General features: G+C 36.0%; 1 protein-coding gene and 1 pseudogene across 1 annotated transcript; both read right to left on the bottom strand.

Annotated features, from left to right (window-relative positions):
• Nucleotides 1-2305: 2305 nt before the first annotated feature.
• Nucleotides 2306-4534, bottom strand: LOC107515316 (growth-regulated protein homolog gamma). The gene is made up of 4 exons (XM_016154007.2): nucleotides 4170-4534; nucleotides 3949-4072; nucleotides 3747-3830; nucleotides 2306-2997 (listed from the first exon to the last, which is right to left on the bottom strand). Exons 1-4 carry the CDS (start codon nucleotides 4267-4269, stop codon nucleotides 2982-2984), a joined length of 324 nt encoding a protein of 107 aa, XP_016009493.2. The 5' UTR covers nucleotides 4270-4534; the 3' UTR covers nucleotides 2306-2981.
• A 10770-nt stretch (nucleotides 4535-15304) lies between these two features.
• Nucleotides 15305-15423, bottom strand: LOC118609156 (annotated as a pseudogene).
• Between the last annotated feature and the right edge of the window lie 8453 nt (nucleotides 15424-23876).

Here is a 23876-nt window from a genome sequence, read left to right on the forward strand (position 1 = left end):
ACAAACCACACCAAACATATTATGCGCAGTGAAATAAGGATACAAATTTCGGCTAGGAAAATTACAAATCATAAAAAACTTGATGATCAAAGAAGAACTTCCATAACATTTCAACATAAATTTGTCGATACATTCTCTATGGCCCTTATATGATTTCTTTTATAAAAACTTCCCTGTCCATTGGAAAAACGAATGTGATTTATGCAATTATTGGGTGGGATGTCTGTATATGATGCTCAGTCCACCTTAGTTGATCATGTTACTTAACTCTTTTATATAATGTTACTGATTCTTTACTGCTTTGCCTATTAAGTATTGAAAGAGGTTTGTTAGAATCTCTATGATTATGGTTTCATCCGTTGCTCCTTTAGTTTCTCTTCATTTTGTTTTATATATTTTGATAAATGTTAAGTTCATAAAATTTTAGAATTGTTTGTCTCACGTTCCTTTTTTAGTTTGAGTCAGCCTTCTTTATCTCTAAGACTGTTTCTTTCCTTGAGTCATAGTATATTAAGTAGGCCTTAATTAATATGTCAATTATTAACAAATATATTGATAATTTATATGAATAATAGATCAATACTTATTAACAAGTAATTAATACATGACTATATCTATGCCAGGTTTCTTGCAGTTAGTTTTAGCATGGCATAACAATCAATTCTTTTAATTCCAAGCTATCTGGGTCATAATACTTAAAGTGTGTCTCTTTTAAGCAGCGTAAGTTTTTGGTCTTATGTTTAAAAGTCAATATCTTTGACTTTTGATTGAAGTGTTTATTTCATTTAAATAGACTGTAATTCTTACTATATAGTTGGATTTCAGTCTACTCTTTTACTATTCCTTTTTAAAAATAAACTTTCAATTTGGAATAATTTTTAAAATTTATGAAAAATGTGTATAGATAGTACACAGAGTTCCTGTGGACCTTTTGCCCAGTATCTCCTAATGTTGACATCCTACATAATTATAATATATTTAGCAAAACTAAGAAATTAACATCAGTGTGTGGCTATTAATTAAACTCATCTTTTAGTAAGATTTCACATATTTTTCATTGATGTTTTTTCTTCCTATTCCAGGATCCAATCCAGCATACCACATTGAATTTAATCATTATGTCTCCTTTGTCTGCTCTGATACATAACAGATTCTCAGTGTTGTCTTGTTTTTCATGACTTTGACAGTTTTGAAGAATACTTAATAGGTATTTTGAAGAATACTTAATCAGTTTGGATTTTTATGATGATTTTCTCATTATCGTACTGGGGTTATGGGTTTTGGGGAAAAATATCATGGCAATTAAGTGTCCTCATCACATCATGTTGGGGGAAGTACATGATATTGACATGACATAAATGGCAATAATAACCTTGATCACTTGGTTATGGTGTTATCTGCCATATTTTCTACTGTAATTTTATTCTTTTTCCTTTTTCCTTATTTCTTTGGAAGCGAATAACAAAGCCTGGCCCTCACTCGCAAGGGCGGGGCGGGGGGGTGGAGTTCAGCTCTACCTTCAGGAGGTGAGAAACTCTACTTATATTATGCATTAGGCTTCCTTGTAAGAAGGGTTTGTTTCTTCTCCCCCTCATCCATCCCTTCTGTTTTGTTCCTTTATTCCCTCATTTCTATCTTCTTTTGCATTATTCAAGTATTTTCTCGTATTCCATTTTACCTCTTTTTCAAAATTTTAAATCCAAAATTTTACATTTCCTTTTTAGTTTGCCCTAAAAATTACAATAGACATTTTTAACACATTATAATTTTCCTAAATTAACAGTTGAAATATATTCTAAATCCATTTATCTCCCAACCTGTCGTTTGCATTACTTTTGCCATATATTTTACTTTACGGTATGTATTTATCTCCATAGGTTATTGTTATTATTGTTATTATAAATAGCACGAATTATTCTGAGTGTTTAAAAAAATTCACTTTTCCACCTTTGGTTCCCATGTCATTAAAGGTCCCCATTGTATAATTGTTTGAAAAACCACCTGCCAAAACCACTCCAAAATAGGAGTCTTTGTTAAAATATTTATAAAAATTCAAAAGTTTATTAAGAATTAATTTTCAATAATGAATTGTTTGATGTGAAACAGCAGTATTTTATGTAAAACTAAGATTCTCTAGGTGGTTGAAGAATTAGTGTGTCAAATATTCTTTCCTGAGTGAGAGAACTGTAAGGGAAAGAACAGCAAGGCGCAGGCTTAAAGGCATGACCTGCAGTTTAACTGTACAACACCTTGAGCACCCAGGAAGAACCAAAGATCAAGAAGAAAACAAAACCTAAGCATGTTATTTTTTTGCAAAACTTTTATTTTTGTGTTGTTTGTAAAAATGTAACAGTAGTTTTAACTTATCTGTTTCAAGACAAAATGAAACATTGCATAATAAACATTAAACAAGGCATTATGCCCTACAAGCAAGACATAAAATGTCCAAGGGATGTATCAACATCAAAATGTTGACCATATAATGTGAAAGAGTTTTAATAAATAATAACCGACATTCTTTTAAATGAGTACAAAAATAGATGTGCACACACTTTCCTTGACCCTAATAGTGATCTCACTGCCTAATTGCTTGGATTCCCCTCTTCTGTGACGCGCCCCCTCCCCACCCCTGCCACCTCTATCACAGTGCCTGGCACTTAATGATCTTCCGATAGATATTAGTTTAGTGAGACACTTAAAATCCATCATCTTCAAATTAAATAACAGTCAGAACAGAGTTATGTTTGATTAAACGCATTCACACCTTTAAATACTAACATGTAAAATATTAAAATACAAGATTTCTAAAATAAATACATAAATAAATAAGTTTCTCATAAAAAAATAAAGATAGTCAAACACAGTAATTCCTTTCTAGTTGTCCCCAAAAGCTGGCTGTTCTTTTCTTCATTTTCAATCCTTATAAGAGCAGGGACCTCCTTTCAGGAACTGCCACCAGGAGCTTCTTATTTCTGTCGAGGTCAGTTGGTACTGCCCCTGTGGGGAGGAAAGGGTTACTGTTAAGGAAAGCTGCTCTTCTCTCACACTGGATCCTGAAGCTGGAGGAATTTCTTCTTGCAGACCTGGGCTCAGCCCTACAACTGGAGAAAGTCCCCATGTACCTACAATCTATATAGCAGAGAGCTTGCTTTTTTATTGAGGAAAAGCAGGGCTGTGGACTCAACTCTATCATTGGCTTAAAAGAGCTAAACTGGACTGCTCACTGTCACACTGTGTTAAAAATTTACATGCATGACCTCACTTAAGTCTGAAACAATCCATGGAATAGCTACTATTATCTGCTCCATTTTGCTGAAGCTCAAAGGGATTAAAAGACTTTCCCAGGGATCTTAGACTTGACCTCAGAGAGGTCTCATTGCAAAGTCCCTACTCTTCACAACTAAGCTTCCAAAGGCCCATTTAGCCCCAAACCCAGGTTCCACTTTTCAGATCTGAAGCCAGTGAGAGACTGAGGTAAACAGTGTTTGGTTTCTTAATGGGTAGGAGGCATTTTAGCTAAATCTATTTAATCTTTTAAGAAGACATATTTACCTATGCTCATTTGAATGGGAATGAGGGCACCGGAAATATTTTGGCACCACGGTACAGTTAGGACCTTAGCGGCAAATCAAATTGTGAAATAATAATTTTCACTCCTTCAGCCAAACTCTGGGTTTCTCTGGTACAATTTACAAGAGGCAGATGCCAGTATTATGGCCAATGTGTGAATAAAAATCATAACTCACTTCTTTAGCATCTTATCGATGATGTTCTTAACCATGGGGGCTTCAGGGTTGAGACAAACTTCCTGTCCATTCTTGAGAGTGGCACTGCAGAGAGAGGGGAGAATCCACATGAGGCGGGAGGTCGGGCTGGGGCTCAGGGTCGGGGTATCGGGACCGTGGGGCTGACACGGTAGCATCAGCAGAAGCTCCAGGAGGCACTTACATGACTTCTGTTTGGCCGCAGTGGGGTCCCCGGGGCGTCACCTTCACACTCTGAATGTTCTTGAAGTGAATCCCCTGCAAGGTCTGCAAGCACTGGCAACGCAGTTCATTGACCACGGGCGCCCCTGCGGGGACAACAGACTCGGTTAGCGGAGATGTCCCCACAATGGGCGCCCACGGTCTCCTGTCCCTCCCGTGAGATCCCAGGGCTCCGAGCCTCACCAGCTGCGCGCCGGCAGGAGGCGGCCAGGAGCAGCAGCAGCAGCGCGGCCCGGAGGAGCGAAGGGGAGCGGGCGGCGGCGGCGGTCGCGGCGCGGGCCATGGTGCTCAGCTCGGGGTGTCGGGGTGGCGGTGCCTGGAGTGCGAGAACTGTTGGGAGAGCTGGCTGAGCGGGCTCTGTGGCTCCCCGAGACCGGCGAACCCTTTTTATCCATGATCGGGGCGGAAATCTCGCATACCCCTGGGCGCGGGAAATTCCCAGATCTGCAGATCTTTCCCGGGTCCGGAAGGAAGGCGCGACCCCGCCCCGCAGGGGTGTCTAGAGGGGAGGCGCTGCCGGGGCCGCCCTGCCCGGCCTCCTGCGTAACTGGGCTGACTCTGGGATATTCTCTTTCCGCTCAAATCTCCAAAGGGGGAGTGAGTGAGTCGCCGCCACGCGTAACCTACTGCCTGCGACTGGAGGACCGTGGGCGCCCAGTATCCCCAGTACTCAGTGCGGGGACGATCAGACCCCTTAGGCCCACGTAGAGGCTGCTCCACATCTTTAGAGGAATTAATTCTCTTAAAGACACGTTAATTGTTGGAATTGGAAGAGATGAGGGGGAAATGGCAGCCTCTCTCATCTATCCTCTTTATCTTGAATTTGGGTTTTGCAAATTTTATCCATCTATGCCAACTTCACTCTTTAAAAATACATCTGTCACCTCAGATTGATTACACGTGAGAATGTTCGTGTTATTCCTGCTGTTTTTCGAGCTCAAAAAAAGTCACAGTTAGTGCCATGTTTTTTAGTGGTGGGTATGAGGGTAGGACAAGGGGACAGACTATTGCACAAGTTAATTCAGGGTCTATTTTAGGATAACACTGTTGTAATCTCTCATCCTTCCTCTCTCTGGAAATCTGGGACTCCCCAAAGGCCAGGAGCACCACTTTGTGTTGAACAGGAGGCTGTGTTTTTATTCATGGTAGTCATTGGAGAGCTGTGAGGGCAGTGATGGGCTCAGCAAGTCCTATTTTTCTTGTGCTGTCCATGCACAGAAAAGATCAGAGACATGAGAAAACTACTCTCTGAGCAACAAACAGATATGTTTTTCAAAATATGTAAGTACTAGATTACTCCATGTCGTCTAAATTTCCCTGCCTTATGGGGTTCTTTCTTGAGAAACTATCAATGCACTTTAGATTTCTAAGAATGCCAATAAAGCATTTCAAAGTCTATGTAGCTGAACCTTTCCCACTAGGTACAATCCACCCTGGTTATTGTTGGTTCACATCCTTGGATTCCACCAACCACAGATAGAGAATATTTTTTTAAAAAGTTTCTGTCTTGCTGACATCTATGATATAGATAGGCTTACGATGGTTGTGTCTATACTGAATATGTACAGACTTTTTTTCTTGTCATTATTTTCAAAACAATACAGTATGACAACTATTTATATAGCATTTATATTTTATTATATATTATAAATAATCTAGAGATGATTTAAAGTATATGCACACAGGTTATATGCAAATTCTACACCATTTTATATAAAGGACTAGAGCATGGAGTGAGGGGTGTCCTGGAACCAGTCTTCCATGGATATGGAGGGGTGACTGTAATTCACTTTTCACCATTGGCTTCAGTATCTCTTTTGGATTAAAATATAGATAGTTTAAATTAATTCTCCAGAGTAGATACAGACCTCTGGGGAGATACAGTTATTCTAACACTGTTGTGAGAGGGGCGGGGCATGAAGAAAGTGGTCTGCCTCAAGCAGGAGTGTGGTAATGCTTTCAGGGCTGAAATCTCAGCTATACACTTAGTTGCCATATAACCATCTGACCATGGAAAATTTATTATTCTCTCTGCTGTTGTTTCTCCTCTGTAAAAGAGATCTAACAATAGTGCCCGAGACTTGGTTAAGAGTATTGAATATATTAACATTTGTAAAACATCAGCAAAAATTAAATGCTACATAAATATTTGTTAAATAAACACAAGTAGTGTTTTTCAACCTTCCTGTTATGGACTCAATATTCACGTCCTCTAAAAATTCATATGAAGAAGACAACTACCAGCAAATCGGGAAGTTGATTCACCAGATAGCCAATCTGCAAACACTTTGATCTTAGCCTTCCAAGCCTCCAGAAAGATGAAATATAAATGTGTGTTCTTTAAGTCACTCAGTATATGACATTTTGTTATAGCAGCTCAAACTGGTTAAGACACTTACCTAAACAGAAACACTCTGGTGAATCTTTATGTAAACATAAAAAATATATTTTCAAAGAAATATCTTTTCATTTATCTTTAAAATTTTCACAATTGGGACTTTTGAAAGGAGGATGCAGCTGTATTCTCTAGGGATCTTAAGATAGATTTTTAAATGTAATGTTTGCTTTAAAATTTCAGTTTCAGTCATTTCCCATATTAAATGGGAATAAGAGTAAAATTCTTACCTATTCATTTATGGGAAAATATTTAAGAAGTGACTGTGTCTCTGCTTCAGGCATTAACAGTAGACTACCAAAACAATAAAAAGCATTAGTGATACTTCTCAGACTCAACCCAAATTATTGACGTAAGCAAATACTGAAGAATAGAATTTCATTTTACCTACAGTAGCAGCCAAAAGAATGAGACATGTCAAGAATCAACTCATTATCTGTAGAACTATCTACTACGTGACTCTTAGAATGTTTTAAATCAAAATCATTTGCTTTCAGAAAGAAAATAGAAAGGTTTTTAAAATTTTTTTTCTTTCATAATATATCACTTTCCATCATTAATTCATGACAAACCCATACTAAAGTTTCAGAAAATTTTAAGAGCACCAGTGCTATGAAGCCCACTATGATAAACAAATTACTTCTTGTTTTAACATGTGCTCAGTGGTATTTTTATATCCACAAGCTGTAAATTCATGCAATGACTAACCTAGTAAAGTTACTTTCTAAAATATAGAAGCTTAGTTTACGAAGTTCCACTGTACTGCGTAATCTTTATTGTATCTTTCAGATTTGACTAATACAATGTAATATGCCTTCAAAACCTAGGGTCTATGTTCTACACTGAGCATTAACTTTGCTAATCAGCCAGTAAATGAGTGGTATGGCTCTGCTTTATCCTTGTTTGCCTTGAGAACATTGCTAACGTAACTGCCACTCCCCTCCTTCTTATTTCCTAACAGCTACAGTTTACTGTATAATGGTTCTGCTCCAGAGGGAGAAAATGAAGAAGTCTAAACATGTCACTAGATCCCAAGGTCTTCCATCCCCCTAAGAGCACTCAGTAGGGTATCAGTGTTAACCTCCTCTTCCAATCTCTACTACATCAGCTGTTTCTACCTATCTGACACCTGCCTTCCACCTTCTTAAAACACAACCCTGGTTTTCCTTTGGAAATCTTCACCTCTGCCCTTACCAGTCCACATCATTAAGGTAAAATGACTTCAGTCTGAGCTCAAGAGGGGGAGTCTGTGATCCTAAAGCAGTGTTAGTCCCTCTTTCCTGCCTGTGCCCTTGCCCAGGCCAATATGGGTTCGGAGCGGAGCCAATGGCTTAAGATTGGCTGAATCAGAGACAATGCCGGTTGTCCTGGAACAAAGAGAATTGAGAGGCTCTTGCTTCTTGCTGGGATTGCTAAATTGGTCAGATAGAAACTCTAAGTCTTGCCATTGCCTGGGGAGAGCTTACCTGAGAGTAGTGCCGTGATAGAGGAAATCACAGACTTGGCCTATACAAATGTAGGATTACTGGGGGACATTGTTTGAGCACTTGAATCTAGTTTTGCCCTACCTAATTCATTGACTTCCATTAATATTAGCAATATATTTGCTTTCTTTATTAAGCCAATTTGAATTGTGTTTCTATCAGTTATAATGAAAGTTCTGAAAAATAGGTTCTGTGTACCATATTGCTGCTGAAGTTATCTTTCTAACACAGATCGATTTCTTCACTATTTAAATCCTCCCTTGGCATTTATGAGTTTGGGATAAAGTCAAGTTCTAAGAATACAAAAAGGTAAAATATATATTTTACTACCACCAAACTTTCAGTCTAATAGGAAAGGTAGACATATAAACAGAAAATTCTGAAGTAGTCTGGTAAATCCCATGATGGAATATGCCCAGGATTATGATAGAAGCACAGAGGTAGGGCACCTAACCTTGTTTCTCAATATAGTGAGCCAAACTCTTAGAGAATAACTACAGAGAAGTATCTCTGTGGGAGGTGACCCTTAAAAAATGGATGAGATTTTTTCCAGATGAAGAGGGAGTTTGAAGGGTGGGGAAAACATTCCAGAAGAAGATGACCAAGTGAGCAAAGTCATAGAGGCTGGACTAATCACTGTGTCTACTTGTAGCAGTCAACGGTTTGTATATCTGGAGCTGAACCCATGAAACAGGGAGAGGGGAGAGATGGAGGCAGGACCCAGTCACTAAAGGCTGTGCGTGGGCCCTGTCTGTGCTGAATCAGAAACCAGTTCAGATGTTACCTCTTCTGGAATGTTCTTAAATTTGTCCCAAGGTGTTTCCATGACCCTGTGTACAGAAATTCACCATTTATTAAGTGGTGTGTGGGAGGCATAAGATAAATAAAAGGCTCAGGATATTGTGAAAAATGAGGAAATAATAGATATTCAATTCAATAGGCCTTTACTAGCACTGTGACAGGTTTTATAAGAGATGCAAAATTGGTTAAACTCCAAACTCTTGACATTCTTTAATATCTACATAAAATACTCTGTTATGTATATCCATTGTTGTCGTACCTTAGTAAAGATTCTGATTTGATCAATTACTAATTATTTAAAATCCTATTGAGTTACATTAAACATCATTCGAAAATATTGGTTTTGGACAATTTTTCAAGGCTTTTAAAAGATTGCTCTAGATTAGGTTTTCATTTCCGTTTTCTTAAAGTTGATTCCTAAATGTTTAAGGAGATAGTTCTGATTAAATAAATACTACCATGACCACATAATGTAACATAAGAAACAGTGGTATGACAATTTATAAAGGGGAAGTAAATATAGGAAAAAGAGAAACTTCTTTATGGAAATAGTATATGTTATAAGAAGACATTTTTGGAGAATAAAAACATCATGATGACTGGTTTTATGGAAGCAAAATTTAGGAAGTCAATAGGTAAGCATATAAACCACTAATAAAAATGTCATATGCAGTGTCATGCTATGAAGAAGAATTATGAATAAAGAATCAAAAACTTGATTTTTGAATGTTGCCCATGATACATTTTCCAGTGTTTTTCACTATACCTCCACATATTTTTATTTTATTCTTCTTGACTTTGTCAATTTGTGCATGTATTTTTTAAAGATACAGAGTACGTGTGTATGTATATATGATTATTTGATTACAAGTTATTGAAACTTTATTAAACCAACATAAGCAAAATAAAAGCACCATGTTCAGGGTGGTGGAGTTGGGGTGGTATTTAGTATTTACTTGGTGTATACAGAAGGCTCAGAAGGAAGTTAATAGATGGACAGGGCAAGAAAAAGCAAGCTATTGCACAGGGCTAGAACTGAGAAATAGAAAGTCAAGAATAGAGTTTATCTTTCTGTTTTTCCTGGACCCCTGAATCGCTCATCATGTCTACTTCAATTTTAAAAAGTCTAATCTACTTTCCACCAGCTTATAGCCAACCTAAACACTTTTACTCCTTTTAAAGTCTTGAATACAGTCTTTGTAGGATTATTATGAAAACCAAATCAGTTCACATTTACAAAATATGCTTGAAATTAAATGCTTTATAAAATATTGTTAAATAAAGAAAAATAATCGAATAATGAAAAAACTAAAATTAAGAATAGCTTTTAAAAGAAAAGGTAATAAGTCATGCATGAATTTGTACTTTCATAGTTTAGGTTAAATAATTAGCTTTATTGACTGGCTATATTTAGCAAATGGGGTCAGGGTGGGGTTAATAGTCTTCAAAACCAAGAAAGTAAAAGGCAAAAAAGATGAGGATTCAGGGAGATTTTGAGGATGAAAGGTAGTAAGATAAGGGATCATCGTAGTAAAGTAGGAGGACAGGTCATTTGCTGAGTGGCCAGGGCTAATGACAGGGCTGATGTCTGAAGGAAGCAGTGAAGATTTGGGACAACAGTTGTTGAAGTTCAAAAGTAGTTGACTTTAATAGACAAAAAGATTGTAAAATATCAAGATTATAAAATATCACCTAGGACTAGAGAGCATTACATTACACTGATACTAATTTATATGATTTCATTTCTTCAGCAATGTTTTGTAGGTTCAGGACAAAATCAGAGAAAGCCAAGGGAGTAAGCAAGAATGAGTGATTAGTCTGATATAAACTATGTAGAGAGTAATTTGCAGATTTGACTAACCACAGCATCCAGGCTGAGCTGGAAGGTGAATGAAGCAGAATAAGGTATGATAACCTGAAAAATGGTGATAGTGGGAATGTTTGAGGGGTTTTCAAGTCCTCATGGGATGTTGAACACGTTCAGTATAAGTTTGAGAGTAGGAGTTAGGACGTGTTGTGGTCTCAGAAGGGCCTTTCAATATCTATAATCTTGCAACATCATTCTGAAGATAAGTCTGTCAAAAGTGAGATTTTGCTTATGGGTGACTTAGCTAGTGTGTCTTTCGAAGGTTCTGAAGTGGAGGGGATTAAAGAACCATGAGATCCAATTAAGACAGATGGATGGAAAATATGGCGAAAAAGGGAGGGAAGATGGCTTAGTTATGTGTCACATATGATATACTCTATTTTAAATATGTATAACTGTAATTAAATACTATTTAGTGAGCACATTTTGTGAGATTGTGTGATTGTGATTGGAGGGTGTAGATGGACAAATGAAGGAACTCTTGGCATGATCCTGAAAGTTCTCAGATGTATTTCTGACTGAAAAGAGGCAGGAACCACTGCTGATGATAATGGTGGTAGATTATCACACCTATAAATTATTTTATGAGATCAGGGCAGTAATTAGGTAATCAATGGGATTACTTCTCATAATCAATTCTTGGTCAGTCAAGTTGCTTATCTCAGCAAGTAAAAAAAAGTTATTACTAAAAAGTTTCACATTAACCACATTGCTCTCCCTATGGTTAAGATTTGAAAAACATTTTTCAGCATCTACTGTGTTGGGCATTTTCCTAGAATGTTGATATATGAGGTGGGGATAAAGTTTGCTCCTCTAGAGGAACAGATCACAAGGACAAACAAATCAATTCAATGAATTTTAGAGTGAGATCTGATGGAGATTGGGATATGGTGCTTTGAAATCACAGAGTAAAAGACAGACTAGCCAACACTGTTGATAACTAAACTTAATAATCCTAACTCCGTTTATGCTTGGTAATTCCTTCACTTTCAAGTTTTACTGCCACCCATACAAAATTGGATGCTGGTACAATCCCCTTGTTGTGTCTGACTCAGTAAAGAAATAAATAATTAACATGGTTACATAATATGTTCATTCATTCTGAGTTTTTATTTTCATTAAAGAGAAAGTTAAGACAGCCTCTCAATTACCAGATACTCTGTACTCTTTATGGTCTTATAAACAGTGGTTGACAAGCTTGTAGGTTTTTAAATTTGATTTTTTGGGTAAATGTAGTTTATATTAATTGTGCTGAATTTTTCTTTACTGACTGAAGCACTGGGCTGTGGTTCTGCCAAAGAAACAGTTTTCTAGACTGTGGTGTCCTTAGTGGGCTGCTCAGTAGCTCAGGGATTGTTGTTTGAAAAAGATACTTTTTCTGGGGGTAAAGCACCAAGGGAAGGGAAGTATTATTTCTTAGGTCCCAATTCTGGGCCCGATGCAGTGCCTGAACTTTTCGTGTCATTTCAATAATTTTAAGAATGCTTTGAGATTGATATCATTATTCTCATTTTATAGATGAGGAAAGTGGAGCCAAAGTCCTTAAAGGTGGAGTTAAAATTCAAACCCAAAACTGTCTAACTCAGAAGTCCTTTGGCTCAAAGCCAGTCTTTCTCTGGATAGGGAAAGAATTGGTTAGGGAGGAAAAGAACTGTGTAAATCTAAGATTTAACGAGTGCATGTCATTCTTTTAAGCCCTCCTAGAAAACAATGCACTCAAAAAAATTTTCAATCTAGTTTATACTAGGAACCAAACAAAAGAAATATAGGGGCAATGACAGCTACTCGCCCCCAGAGTGTTGACAGCCCAGAGACTCGGTGCCATCTCAACTCCAAATGCTTCACTCTGTGGGGTGCTCAGAGATTGCCAACAATGGCTCAGACTGAAGGTAAATGATAGGCAGAGTATGCAAAGGGCCTGGTGGTCTGAACGTCCTATCTCTATCAACTCTCCAAATATCTTGGAAGGTATTAATAAGGACTACCAAAGCTTGGCTCTATCTTCAAGATATTAGAGCAATGCTTTTAAATTATGTCATGAGATTTTAGTAGGTCATAAGATCAGTTTTGTGGGTTTTAACTAGAATTATAAAATATAATGGAATTAAATACAATAGGATACAATTTTTAAAAAAGAATATATCATAATGCATCACATATAATTAGCTTAAGTATTGTTTTGTGAAGCTTTTGTTTCTTATATATGTAATTGTGCAAAACTAAATTGTTAATGTACAAGATGTAGAAAAAGAACTTCCACAAGCAAAAATATCCCTTCGATGATTTCGTTTCATAGATTGAGGTTGTGATCTATATAATAAATTCCTAGTTTGTAGACATTATCTGCTGAGAATTTCTAGTCAGGAAAAAAAAAATAAGCTGAAGTAAGCCCATTTAAATTTCATCATGCCTTGAAAGTTTGCAAAACAGAGAGCTACAGTAAATTGCTACACGACCTGTACTTTTCCCGACAGGAATGCTGGCTTCTGTTCTGATGCTCTTGCTGATAAGGATGATAGCTCTACAATGTTCTCAACAAAGTTCATCAAAAATAAAGATTAGCATAGACCAAATTTTTTTTTTTTTTTTTTTTTTTTTGGTCCTTTGGCCAGTTGGGACATACTAACTAATTATATCCAGCTAAGGATGTTGTTTGAGCAGGCATCCAAAAGCAAATAAAGAAAAAAGTAAAACCATCATACCTTGCTACTTGTAGCCTGCTTCCTAGTGTGTTAACTTTTCAAAAAAGAAATAAGTAAATTGAAGTACTTTAATTTCAATTTTAACAGTTTTGTTTGTTTTCACCAAAACATGTCTGCTAATCATCTGACTCAACCTGCCAGACTGTCTATGACAGCATAACTATAGCAATAATAACAATTAGAATTATTAATAATCACTAACATTTAGTAAAAACATACCATTTTATGTGTTTTTATATATAAAACAGGGCAGAGATTGTGTATATGTGCATAAAATCTCCTTATAGTAATCTAAGTAACCTACTAGATATTCAAAATATACCCATTCCAAAGATTAGGAAAATAAAGCACATGTGCCATGCTAAGAAATTTGGACCTTACACTAGGGACAAAAAAGAAACTTTGAATGTTTATACATAGATGAGTGACATCATTGCATTTGTATTTTAGCAAGACAATTCTGTGGCATTGAAGATGAAATATAACAGACACACTCAAAATGGGCAAAACTCTTTGATAAATGATTCTCTATTCTCTCTCCGATGTATTTCTGCCCCTCACTTATACGCCACTTATAGAAAATGATAAACTTCTCTAAACATGAAATGATCATTCCTGCTCTACTGTTGTTTACATTCACTTCCCCCTCTTTTTTCAGTTCTGTTTTTCTCTTGACCACTAGTAAATTCCAGCTCTTTCAAGACTAAGCTCTTCTGCTAGTACCTGTACAAAGCAATTACTTAACATGTCATTTGCCTGTATGGGTAGCATGATATGATAGAAAGATCAGGGGGTTAGGAGTCAATTAGATTTTCTCTGCTTCTTACAAGTATGACCTTGAGCAAGTTCCTTAAGGTTTTTGAGATTGCTTCCTCAATTTTGAAGTAGGAATAATATTACCTACCTTGAAGAGTTATTGAAAGAATTAGAAATGATCCCCAAGGGATCTAATGAGTATTTATGAGATGGTACTATTCATAATTATGCTTTTTTAAAGCCACCCAGATGGAATGAATTATTCTCTTCTTCATCTTCTTATGGCACTTTTCCTAATCCATACAAATATTTGCCACATTAAATTGGAATTATATTACCCTATGAGCAAGGGCAGAGACTCATTTTTGAATTTCAGTCTATAGCACAATATCTGGAACAGAACAAGATGCCCTCCATAGATGGTTTTTTGAAATGAATGATATGTACCTATGCTGGGATAATGATAGAGACAATGGATAAGTACTTGAAAGTTATATGGGGAGAACTATGTAAGTTGACGACTGCAATAGTCATTGCCTAATCAGTAGTAATGGTCTGATGCTCAGAATAAAAATCAAACTGATAAGTCAATAGGCTTCATCTAGCATTGTTTATTTATATTTTAGAAAGAGCACATTAAAGATACAACATTGCATGTGAAAGGCACTATGATCAATGACTTGTGGATTATTTCATGAGCTTTATTGAAATTTTACTTACATTTAATGACATTGACTGATTTTAAGTGTAAAATTTTATGAATTTTGCCAAAAATATACTTTTGACAACCATCATATACATTTAAGATTGTTATATCTCTTGAAATTTTATCATTATGAATATCTAAAAAACCCTTTATTTCACCATCAGAAACATTTTTTGAGTTTAGAATTCTAGCTTAATAAGTACCTTTCAAAATTTTTAAGGTGCTATTTCACTGCCTCCTAGGCTACATGTTTTCCGATTTAAAAAAAAAGTCTACTGTAATATTACATTTATTTTTCTGTTCATAGAGTGGGTTTTTCCTCTGACTGCTTTAAAATTTATTCTTTGTCATTGTTTTTTTGTTCGTGTGTATGCAGTTTGATTAAAATGTGCCTTGGTCTGATATATTTCACGTTTTTCAGCTTGGGGATTATTGAGCTTCTTGACATAACTTTCATCAGATTTGAAAAAAAATTGGCTATTATTTCTTCAAACATTTATTTATTTACCTATCTATTTATTTATGTGAGACAACCCTTGGTTGACCTCACAGATTGCAAAGACCTTGTCAGTTTACAATCTCTTTTTTTATATATATATATATTTTACACCTACAGTACCTAATCTTCCTAGGTGGTCTCCTATCCAAGTACTAACCAGGCCCGACCCTGCTTAGCTTCTGAGATCAAATGGGATCGGGCTTATTCAGGGTAGCATGGCGCTAGACCTTGATTTCTTTTTCTGGCTCCCCCTTATTCCTATTATTTTCTGAGATTCCAATTCTACATATGTTAAGCTGCTTGATATTGTCCCACAGCTCACTGATGATCTTTTTTTTTTTTCAGTCTTTCTGTGATTCATTGTCATTAATTTCTGTTGTTATATCTTCGCTATTTTTTTCTGCTGCAATGTATATTCTGCTGGTAATTCATCCAGAGTATTTTTCATTTCAGCTATGGTATTTTAATCTCTAAATGTTTGCCTTGGGTATTTTTTATTTCTTCAGTTTCTCTCATCATGTTCATCCTTTCCTCTATTTCCTTGAACACGTGAATTTTATTAATAATAACTGTTATAACTTATTCTCTACTAATCTGTTATCTGTGCCATTTCTGTGTCACTTTCTTCTCTCCTAGTTGTAATGATATTTTTCTGTTCTTTTTATATTTAGTAATTTTTGATTAAATATCAAATGTGAATTTTATGCTGGGTAGGGCTTTTTAAAATTACATATTTTTATATTACTTTAAATATTTTTACTCTTTGTTCCGGGGTGCAGTTAGTTACCTGGGATGCCTTTGATACTTCCAAGGCTTAATTCTAAACTTTCTTAGTGTGGATTCAGAATGCCCTATAGGTGAAGACTAATTTGATCCTACCACTGAAGGCAATGCCCTTCGGAAAACTCTTCCTTTAAGCCTGAGGTGTGCTTTGAATCCTTCAGAACAAATTTTAATCCCATAGGATAACAAATATGATGATATTCTCTGTTTCTGTTATAGAATTTTCTTAAATTCAATATAATTGTACATAAGTTAGTCATTGGAAAAAATTGAAAATCTTGGGATTACAGAGGATTTTTATAATGATATATTTATCTAGGGTAAAATATTTTTCTGTCACGTCTTTATAGCTATTTTTTCTTCTGCCTTGCATAAATGCCCATCATAAAAATAGATGGAAAATAGGAAAAGCTTTATGAGATAAAAGGCAGTCAGCTTTGTATGTCTATGATAGCTACATTTAAAACAAAGGCAAAGTTAGTGGTTACATTTTAACTTCTGAGTTCCTAACTTACCCTTATAAAAACCTAATTTCTACTGTTCTCCAAATTATTTTTTTGAGTCTTCAAACACTAAGTCGTGAGTCTGAATTTTGTTTTACAAACGAGTGTGAAGAAAGTTTAATTTCTTTATTTTCTCTAAAACAGATTGAATTTGACCTGATCTTTTATTCCACAATGGAGAAAATTATTCAATCTCAGTCATTTTTGTGGCTCCCTGATCATGCATCGTGGTAATGCAAAGTAAAAAAATTATGAAGAGCAAAACATTCAAGAGTGTTCATTTTTCACAAAAGAAAAAACATTGGCCTGGTCATTTGAAGTGCAGCAAGCAATGTGCAACTTTTTTTTCATTCAATAGCACAGAAATTATTGCTAAAGTTAGTAATACCAGTGTTTACCTGTCTCCTAGGTACAGAATAAAACCATTCTTTCACAGTCCTGTTACCTCCCTGGATAAAGACAGCTAAGAGAAGGAACACAGTTAGTAACTTGGCAGTTTGTGAAACATTGTGACAGTCGTTTTCCTCTTCATATTCTTTCATCCGAGTGGTTGTTTCCCAGCAGGAAACTAGGTAGAGTGAAGGGCTGATCATGAGTTCAAAAAGAAGGGGAGGTCCTAAGAGTGGTGAGAAAAAAGGCAATAAAAGATTCAGGAATATCGATTTTGAAACAGGAAATGATATTAGGTATAGCTGAAATGGTGGAATAACGACTAACAGCCATTTCTGCATTCTAATGCCCTTCTCGTTTCATATTTTCTACTTGCATAAAGACTATGTGAGATATGAGCTATATGGTCTCCTCTCTTCAGCAGTAGGGGTACAATTCCAAGATTACACATACATTAATCAGTGGACTCATTTATTACGCAGAAACCATGTTTCCAGAATTGGTTGAGGCACTGAGATACACAAATCGAAATACTTTTTTGTCTTCCTTCTCAAGAGCCACAATCTGGTTAAGCAGACAGAGATGTCATTAGACAATAATAACGAAGTATATATGCTAGATAATGCATACATAAAGAATTAGGGATAAAAAGAAAAGTAAAACATTGTCTCTGTTCTTATATAGCTTAAATTCTAAAAGATAGAACAAACAAAAATTTAAAAAGTGTATGAAATTATGGTCAAATCTACATGGCGTCCAGTACTGCCCTTACATTTGGGAAAGAAGGGCCTCTGCCCTTAGACAAAGTTTCAGAAGGCCGCTCTATCATGAACATACAAAAAACATAGACACCTCTGCCACATAAGGAACCAGAGCCTTAACTCTAAATATCCACTCTCTTGACTAACAAATTTCAGCCACAATGGAGGCTAATGAATAACAAAGGTGGTGATTTGTTTTTCTTCTATTCTCTTCTGCCCAAGTCCTCCTATGAGGAGCAGGTGTATTAAAGAAGAAGAAGAAGAAGAAGAAGAAGAAGAAGAAGAAGAAGGAGGAGGAGGAGGAGGAGGAGGAGGAGGAGGAGGAGAGGAGGAGGAGGAGGAGGAGGAGGAGAGAGAGAAAAAGAAGAAGAAGAGAGAAGCGAAGAAGGAGAAGAAGGAGAAGAAGGAGAAGAAGGAGAAGAACGAGAAGAAGGAGAAGAAGGAGAAGAAGGAGAAAAGAAAACACAAATAAAAAACACCAGAAAAACAAAACAAAATAAAGCAAAACAAAACAGAATTTTCATAGGAGTCTTGATCTAAGCAGCTTGGGAGAGTCAAGAGGGCCATGTATCCTCAAAATTAACAGTTTCTCAGTCCTCTCTTTCAGAAATCAATTAATAAACACAACCCTAAGAAATCTGTCCACTATGTGTTTTCTCATTTATTCTGGAAGCTTGGTGTCTAGATAATTTATCATAGGCAACCCATTACAATACGTGAATATGATGTGAAAGTCACTATTTTTAATCTAAGTAATGCTTTTGAAATCTTACTGACAAGTCACTACATTAAATTTGAAACCTCCAACTTTAAATTAATAATAAAGCTATCTAAGGATTAAGGATTCAAGTAACATCTTAATTTGGAGTGGCTTTCATAGAAAAACAAATTACGTGAAAATTTCAATTATAAAATCTTAAGAATTAAATTCCCTGAAATGAAGCCAGGAAAAATAATTTTATATTATAAATATAGCATAAATGATAAATTATGTATGTCTTCATTTTGTATGTATCCAAACATAGCCTGTACAATAACAAAACACCCAGTATGTGGAATAATTAGATTCAGTTATCTTTGCTATTTTGCTGATGCTTATCATAAAATTCTATATGTAGCTTTATAGGTTTCTAAAATGTTATTTATGTATATTTTTCATAGTAGGAGAATAAAACTACGTTTAGTTAGCTTGATTAGGAATGTGAACTTCTCTTTGAACTCTCCCCCAAGACCTCGCAATGGTTAAAAATGAACCTGAGTGCATAGATATCAAGGGGATGCATTTGGGGAAGAATTTCTGGAAAGGCATCCTAGAGCAGATGACCAAGTGAATGAATTTTGGGGAAAGAGTTGAATATTATAATAATGTATTTAACTTTGTGTTCATTCTGATACTCTCTCAGAGGACTTATTGCCCTTTTGGAAACAAGAATTATTTATTTTCTATTTATGCTTTTATCTACAGACAGGATTCATTTTATAGTGCTTGGAAACGATAGTGCTTAGCGACTTGAAGTAGGACGTTCTTGGGAAGGAAGAGAACTGGAGTGTGGATAATAACTTTTAATGGTTAAGGCCTTAGACGGGAAAACCATATTAAGAGATGACACACATGTTTTTCTTTCAAGTATGATTTCTTGGCCAATTACTAAAATGTTATTTTAACTATGATAAATTCTTGATAACATAACAGACTGTGGCATTATTAAGAAAAACAAAGAATTATTGTCTTGCCTTCAGTGGTTCCTCAAAGTATCCTTAAAAACTTGTGCAATGGGAAACAGGCCTATTTTTTAGCAGTTTAAGAATCTGACAGACTACTCACTTGTTCTATGTCAGTTAATTTAGTCTGGTTTTAAGTAAATCTTTTTCACTATTAAAGTGAAAACCACTGGTTAGTTACTTGTTTATCGAAGTACTCTAAGGTGTAGAAATTTCGCCACCAGGAAGTTTATTTCTCAACTTGCAGTTTTTACTCAAGAGGCATCAAATTACTCATGAATTAACAGCAGGACTGCAATTGTCATTTCCTTCTGAGAGACTTTCACAGTTAGGTCAGACGTCTGAACTAGTCACCACATGTCTTACCGTATGTTCTCAGATGGCTGAGCCTCATATTAAGTTCATAACGATGTCAGTGTATTGTGTGGAGTCATCTGTTCTAGCCTAGGGTGCCTGGCACTTAACCTTTGGCCACAGTTTCTCTGACTAGCACTGCCACAGGAAACGCTGCTTTGTGGTTTGAACAACATGTCAAGCCCATGGCTCAACAAACAGAAATAATGACAAAATGAAATTGTGTTTGCACAATATACATTGCTTAGAGTGCACAATATTGAGGGAAAAATCGGTAGAACTCAGTCTGTGGCCTTAGATTTGTCAGACTTGAGTCTAATAGGAGCCAAAATGAAGCAGGAGGTGAAACAGTCTGACCTTGGCTGCAAAGGGTAACAGGATGCCAGCAGGCTCAAGGTCATGCTGTTTTCCTTCTTCTATTGAAATGGCAGACCCACTAAAAATTTATGCAAATATAACATGAAAAATAATTTCTTGCAGACAACTTCTTTGTGCCAAATGTTTTGTGGTTTTCTTTGGCCTAATTTGTAAAAAATATTGGCTTACTTTCCAGTCAAGCTCTTCCAATTTTCTTGTAAGCTAAGACCAAGGAATGTTTATTTCACAGAAAGGTCAAGTCCCTACAAGCAGAACTGAGAGTGAGAGGGGCCCCAGGGCAGTGTGAGAACACTGAACAGTTTCCCTGATATTTCAAATTCCTTTCTCCCAGTTCTCCTTCCTTCTCAGAGTGGCTAGAGTTTATTAAAAGAACAGTAATTGTCATCTAAACCAGGGACCAGAGGTACCTGGCATTTGAGGAAAAAAATCACTTTATTTTATTCAAACCTTCCACTCAAAAAATTCTTCTGGATGAACAGGATATGCATACCAACTCCCTGAGTAAAACATAGTCATAATTACATTAAAAGAAAAACACAGAAATAAGTCTTTTGTGATTGGAGAGGTATCATCCCAAGGGTCCTATAGGAGCTCATCCATGACCAGCAAGTGTCTCCTGGTGTTGCTTATGGTCATTGCTGTGCTCAAGCCAGCCTATACTCTTACAAAAGCACAGTATTAAGTTGTCAGGAATTCTGTAGACCAGTTATTAATTTTTGTAGCATAAATTTGTCCAAATGAGAATGTTTGCGCCATGAAAATAAGCAAATGCTACAAATCTGAGCTTTTTTTTTTTTTTTTTTTTTTTTTTGAGAGCTGTAGGCTCTGCTCTTGAATGCTGAGTGAAGCCGCTTGAGGGGACAAGGGCCACCCTATTGAAGACAGCAACAGAGCAATATTCACATCCAAATTAAAAAACCATAAGTTAGGCAGATTTTTGTTTTGTAGTGCTTGAAGCTCATATAATTATGGAGCTGCTAAAAAAAATAAGAATACAAATTATAGTATAAACTTAGTTGCAAAAATGAACATTTGTTTCAAATAAGAAAAGAAATTATGGCAAATTACAATTACATAAAGCCGAAAAATACCACAAACAGAAAATCCAAAAAAAAAAAAAAATAGTGTGTGTTTATTAAATAATTGCCTGCAACATTTGTAAAATATCTTTACATTTTTGGTTACATACTCTTAATCTCCTCTTCACGTAACAAGGATTTTCAAGGTGATATTTTATACAAAGAAAATAAAGTTTATTCTTTCCTTTAGGATGATTGAACAAAATTTGTTTTTATTATAGATAGTTGGATACAACTTATGTAAAGGATGCAGCTTCACATGCAGATGAACTTATTATTTGTCATGCTACTACAGTTGCACACTCTACAAACACAGGAATCCTGATAGATTCTAAGTAACATTATTCTAATAAAATAGAAAAAAAGTATGAAACATTTATAATGTAAACCCCGCATTATTAAGTATATTCCTGAAATGAGAGTTTGTTTATCTACTTTTGATGTGAGCTAAATCTTCTGTTTGTAACTTCTCATTTTGATGATTGGAAAATTGTTCCCCAGACTTGTTTCTGGTTCTGTGTATTTTGATCTTATTTCTTCCATACCAGCATCATTTTGGGGCTGTGCACCTTTAACCCCATTCTGAGCTTTTCATTGGGAAGCTGGGTGAGTAAGCAGAGGAATATTCCTTAGAAACTATTGTCACACCAGGATAGCTAGTAAAAACAGGACCACTCATAATGTGACTGTAAACCAGTAAATCTAAACTCAATTTCACCTTAGCCAGATCTAAAAATCACACTACATTAATGTCATCCAATGTAAGGAAATGTGTAAAGAAAATTGAGAGTAAGAAAAATAAGCAGTCTTAATCAATTTGGTTAAAATATATATTAGCAAATTTTATGTAAAATATATGACCGTGACTAGCACCACACCCAAAGCCTTAAAAAAAAGGGTGAACTAGTGAAGGATCCTGGAGCTTAAGCCAATTAGCTTAACGATATATCCACCTATGACTGTGATAAAGTTCTCATTTATCTGAGTGGAGTAATTGCTTAAAACATGTACTTAAGTTCAACCTTAAGTTTAGGTTAATAATTGTGACTATAATAACTGGTAATAGTGACAAATATAAGAGATTCTATTGTATAATGAAAATGATGAATCAGATCTAGGTCACTGGAATGATTTTATGAGAGGCTCCCATTAGAGTAGGTTCAGAGATTTTTCTTTCCTTGGCACTTAAGTGGTATTTTGTGCTAGTCATAGGCATTTCTTTCTATCTTATTGAATATTCACCACACAAACCACTTTTGCATTTGCTACATTAAAATTTTAATTCACCAAATTTGTAAACTAACTTCTGTAGTTCCTTAAGAACATAATTAATGTAGGAGGCTTTTTTCAATAGATGATTTATCCTCAGGGAATCAATGCCCTATTACTCCTTTTTCTGTAGTCATCTGTGATAAAAATGCTCGGAGAAAGGGATTTTAAAGGGAGATTCTGAAATCCTTGGGAAATTCCACAGCGGACAAGGCTTTATAGCCATGGCAACAAGAGACGTCTTCCAGGATTAGTGAGTCATGAATCAGGCGCGCTGACATTAAACGAAGTTAACAGAAGGAAGCTGGCCTGTGAGACAGCGACTCTTAGCTGCTTAGACAGAATAACTTTGAAAGTCTTCCTCTTTTCAGTAAATTTTTCTTGAATGTTCCCGCTGTGTAGGGGGCTTAGGATTAAAATTCAGCTCCTGTTGTTAAGGAGGTGATAAACAAGAAGTCACTTAAGGAAGTGTGTACTTAGGGAAGTGTGTACTTAGGGAAGTGTGCACTGGGCTGTAGTAGGAAGGCTCACAGGCAGGAGAGGGCAGACCTTGAGATCTTAACGCATATGGTGAGGCGAAGGTTGGAAGAATAAACTTTCAGAAAGTGCCCGAGCTGTGGTGCTAACTAGGTTGAATTTTAGAGGATGTGTAGGTTTTATCATGCAAAGAAAGGAAATGTATTCCAGACAGAAGGAACAGTATGAGCAAAGACTCAGAAGTATGAGAATTTGAAAGACTGAAGCTGAAGGCAGGAAAGAAACAGCTCTGAAGGGACTGGAAGAGGCCAAGCAGAGAAAAACTTTTATCAGGACGGGAATATAAACAGTACTCTGAGTATATCATGGCATGGGGATGGACATTGAAGATTAAAACCAGAAAAAAGATTCATATTTTGAAAGTTTACTTGGGAGAAGTGAGCGAATGGTGGAGGGAGCAAGCTTAAGGTTAAACCACTCAGGAGATTTCTATGGTGATCTGGGTCAGAGAAAGGAAGACAGTCTAGTGCAGTGGAAAAGAGAGGACGTTCACTAAGAAATTCATAAAAAAAAAAAAAAAAAGAATAGGTAAAATTACATGTTGGAATAATTCACAGAAGCAAGTAGAAGTAGAAGGAGAAGTAGAAATACTGTCAGGGCAATCATGAAGCAGAAATTCCGACTGATGCTAAGACATGCTAACAATACTGTAGAGAGTGAAATTACCAGGACATTAAATTATAGCATACGCGCAACACACAAGATTAAGATAAGATATATAAAACCTTAACAGCCATATCTCTGGATAGTGAGATGACAGATAATTTTTCTTCTCTTTTTTGATACTTTTCTGTACTTAAAATGAATCCTGTTTGTAATAGGGAACAATGACAAGTCTTAAGAAAGGAAAGATGGAGAAAGGAAGGATGGAAAAAAGGAAGAAGACAGATTTCAGAGCTGTTAA

The sequence above is a fragment of the Rousettus aegyptiacus genome, unplaced genomic scaffold, assembly GCF_014176215.1.
Source record: "Rousettus aegyptiacus isolate mRouAeg1 unplaced genomic scaffold, mRouAeg1.p scaffold_m13_p_10, whole genome shotgun sequence".
In the NCBI taxonomy this organism is placed as follows: domain Eukaryota; kingdom Metazoa; phylum Chordata; class Mammalia; order Chiroptera; family Pteropodidae; genus Rousettus; species Rousettus aegyptiacus.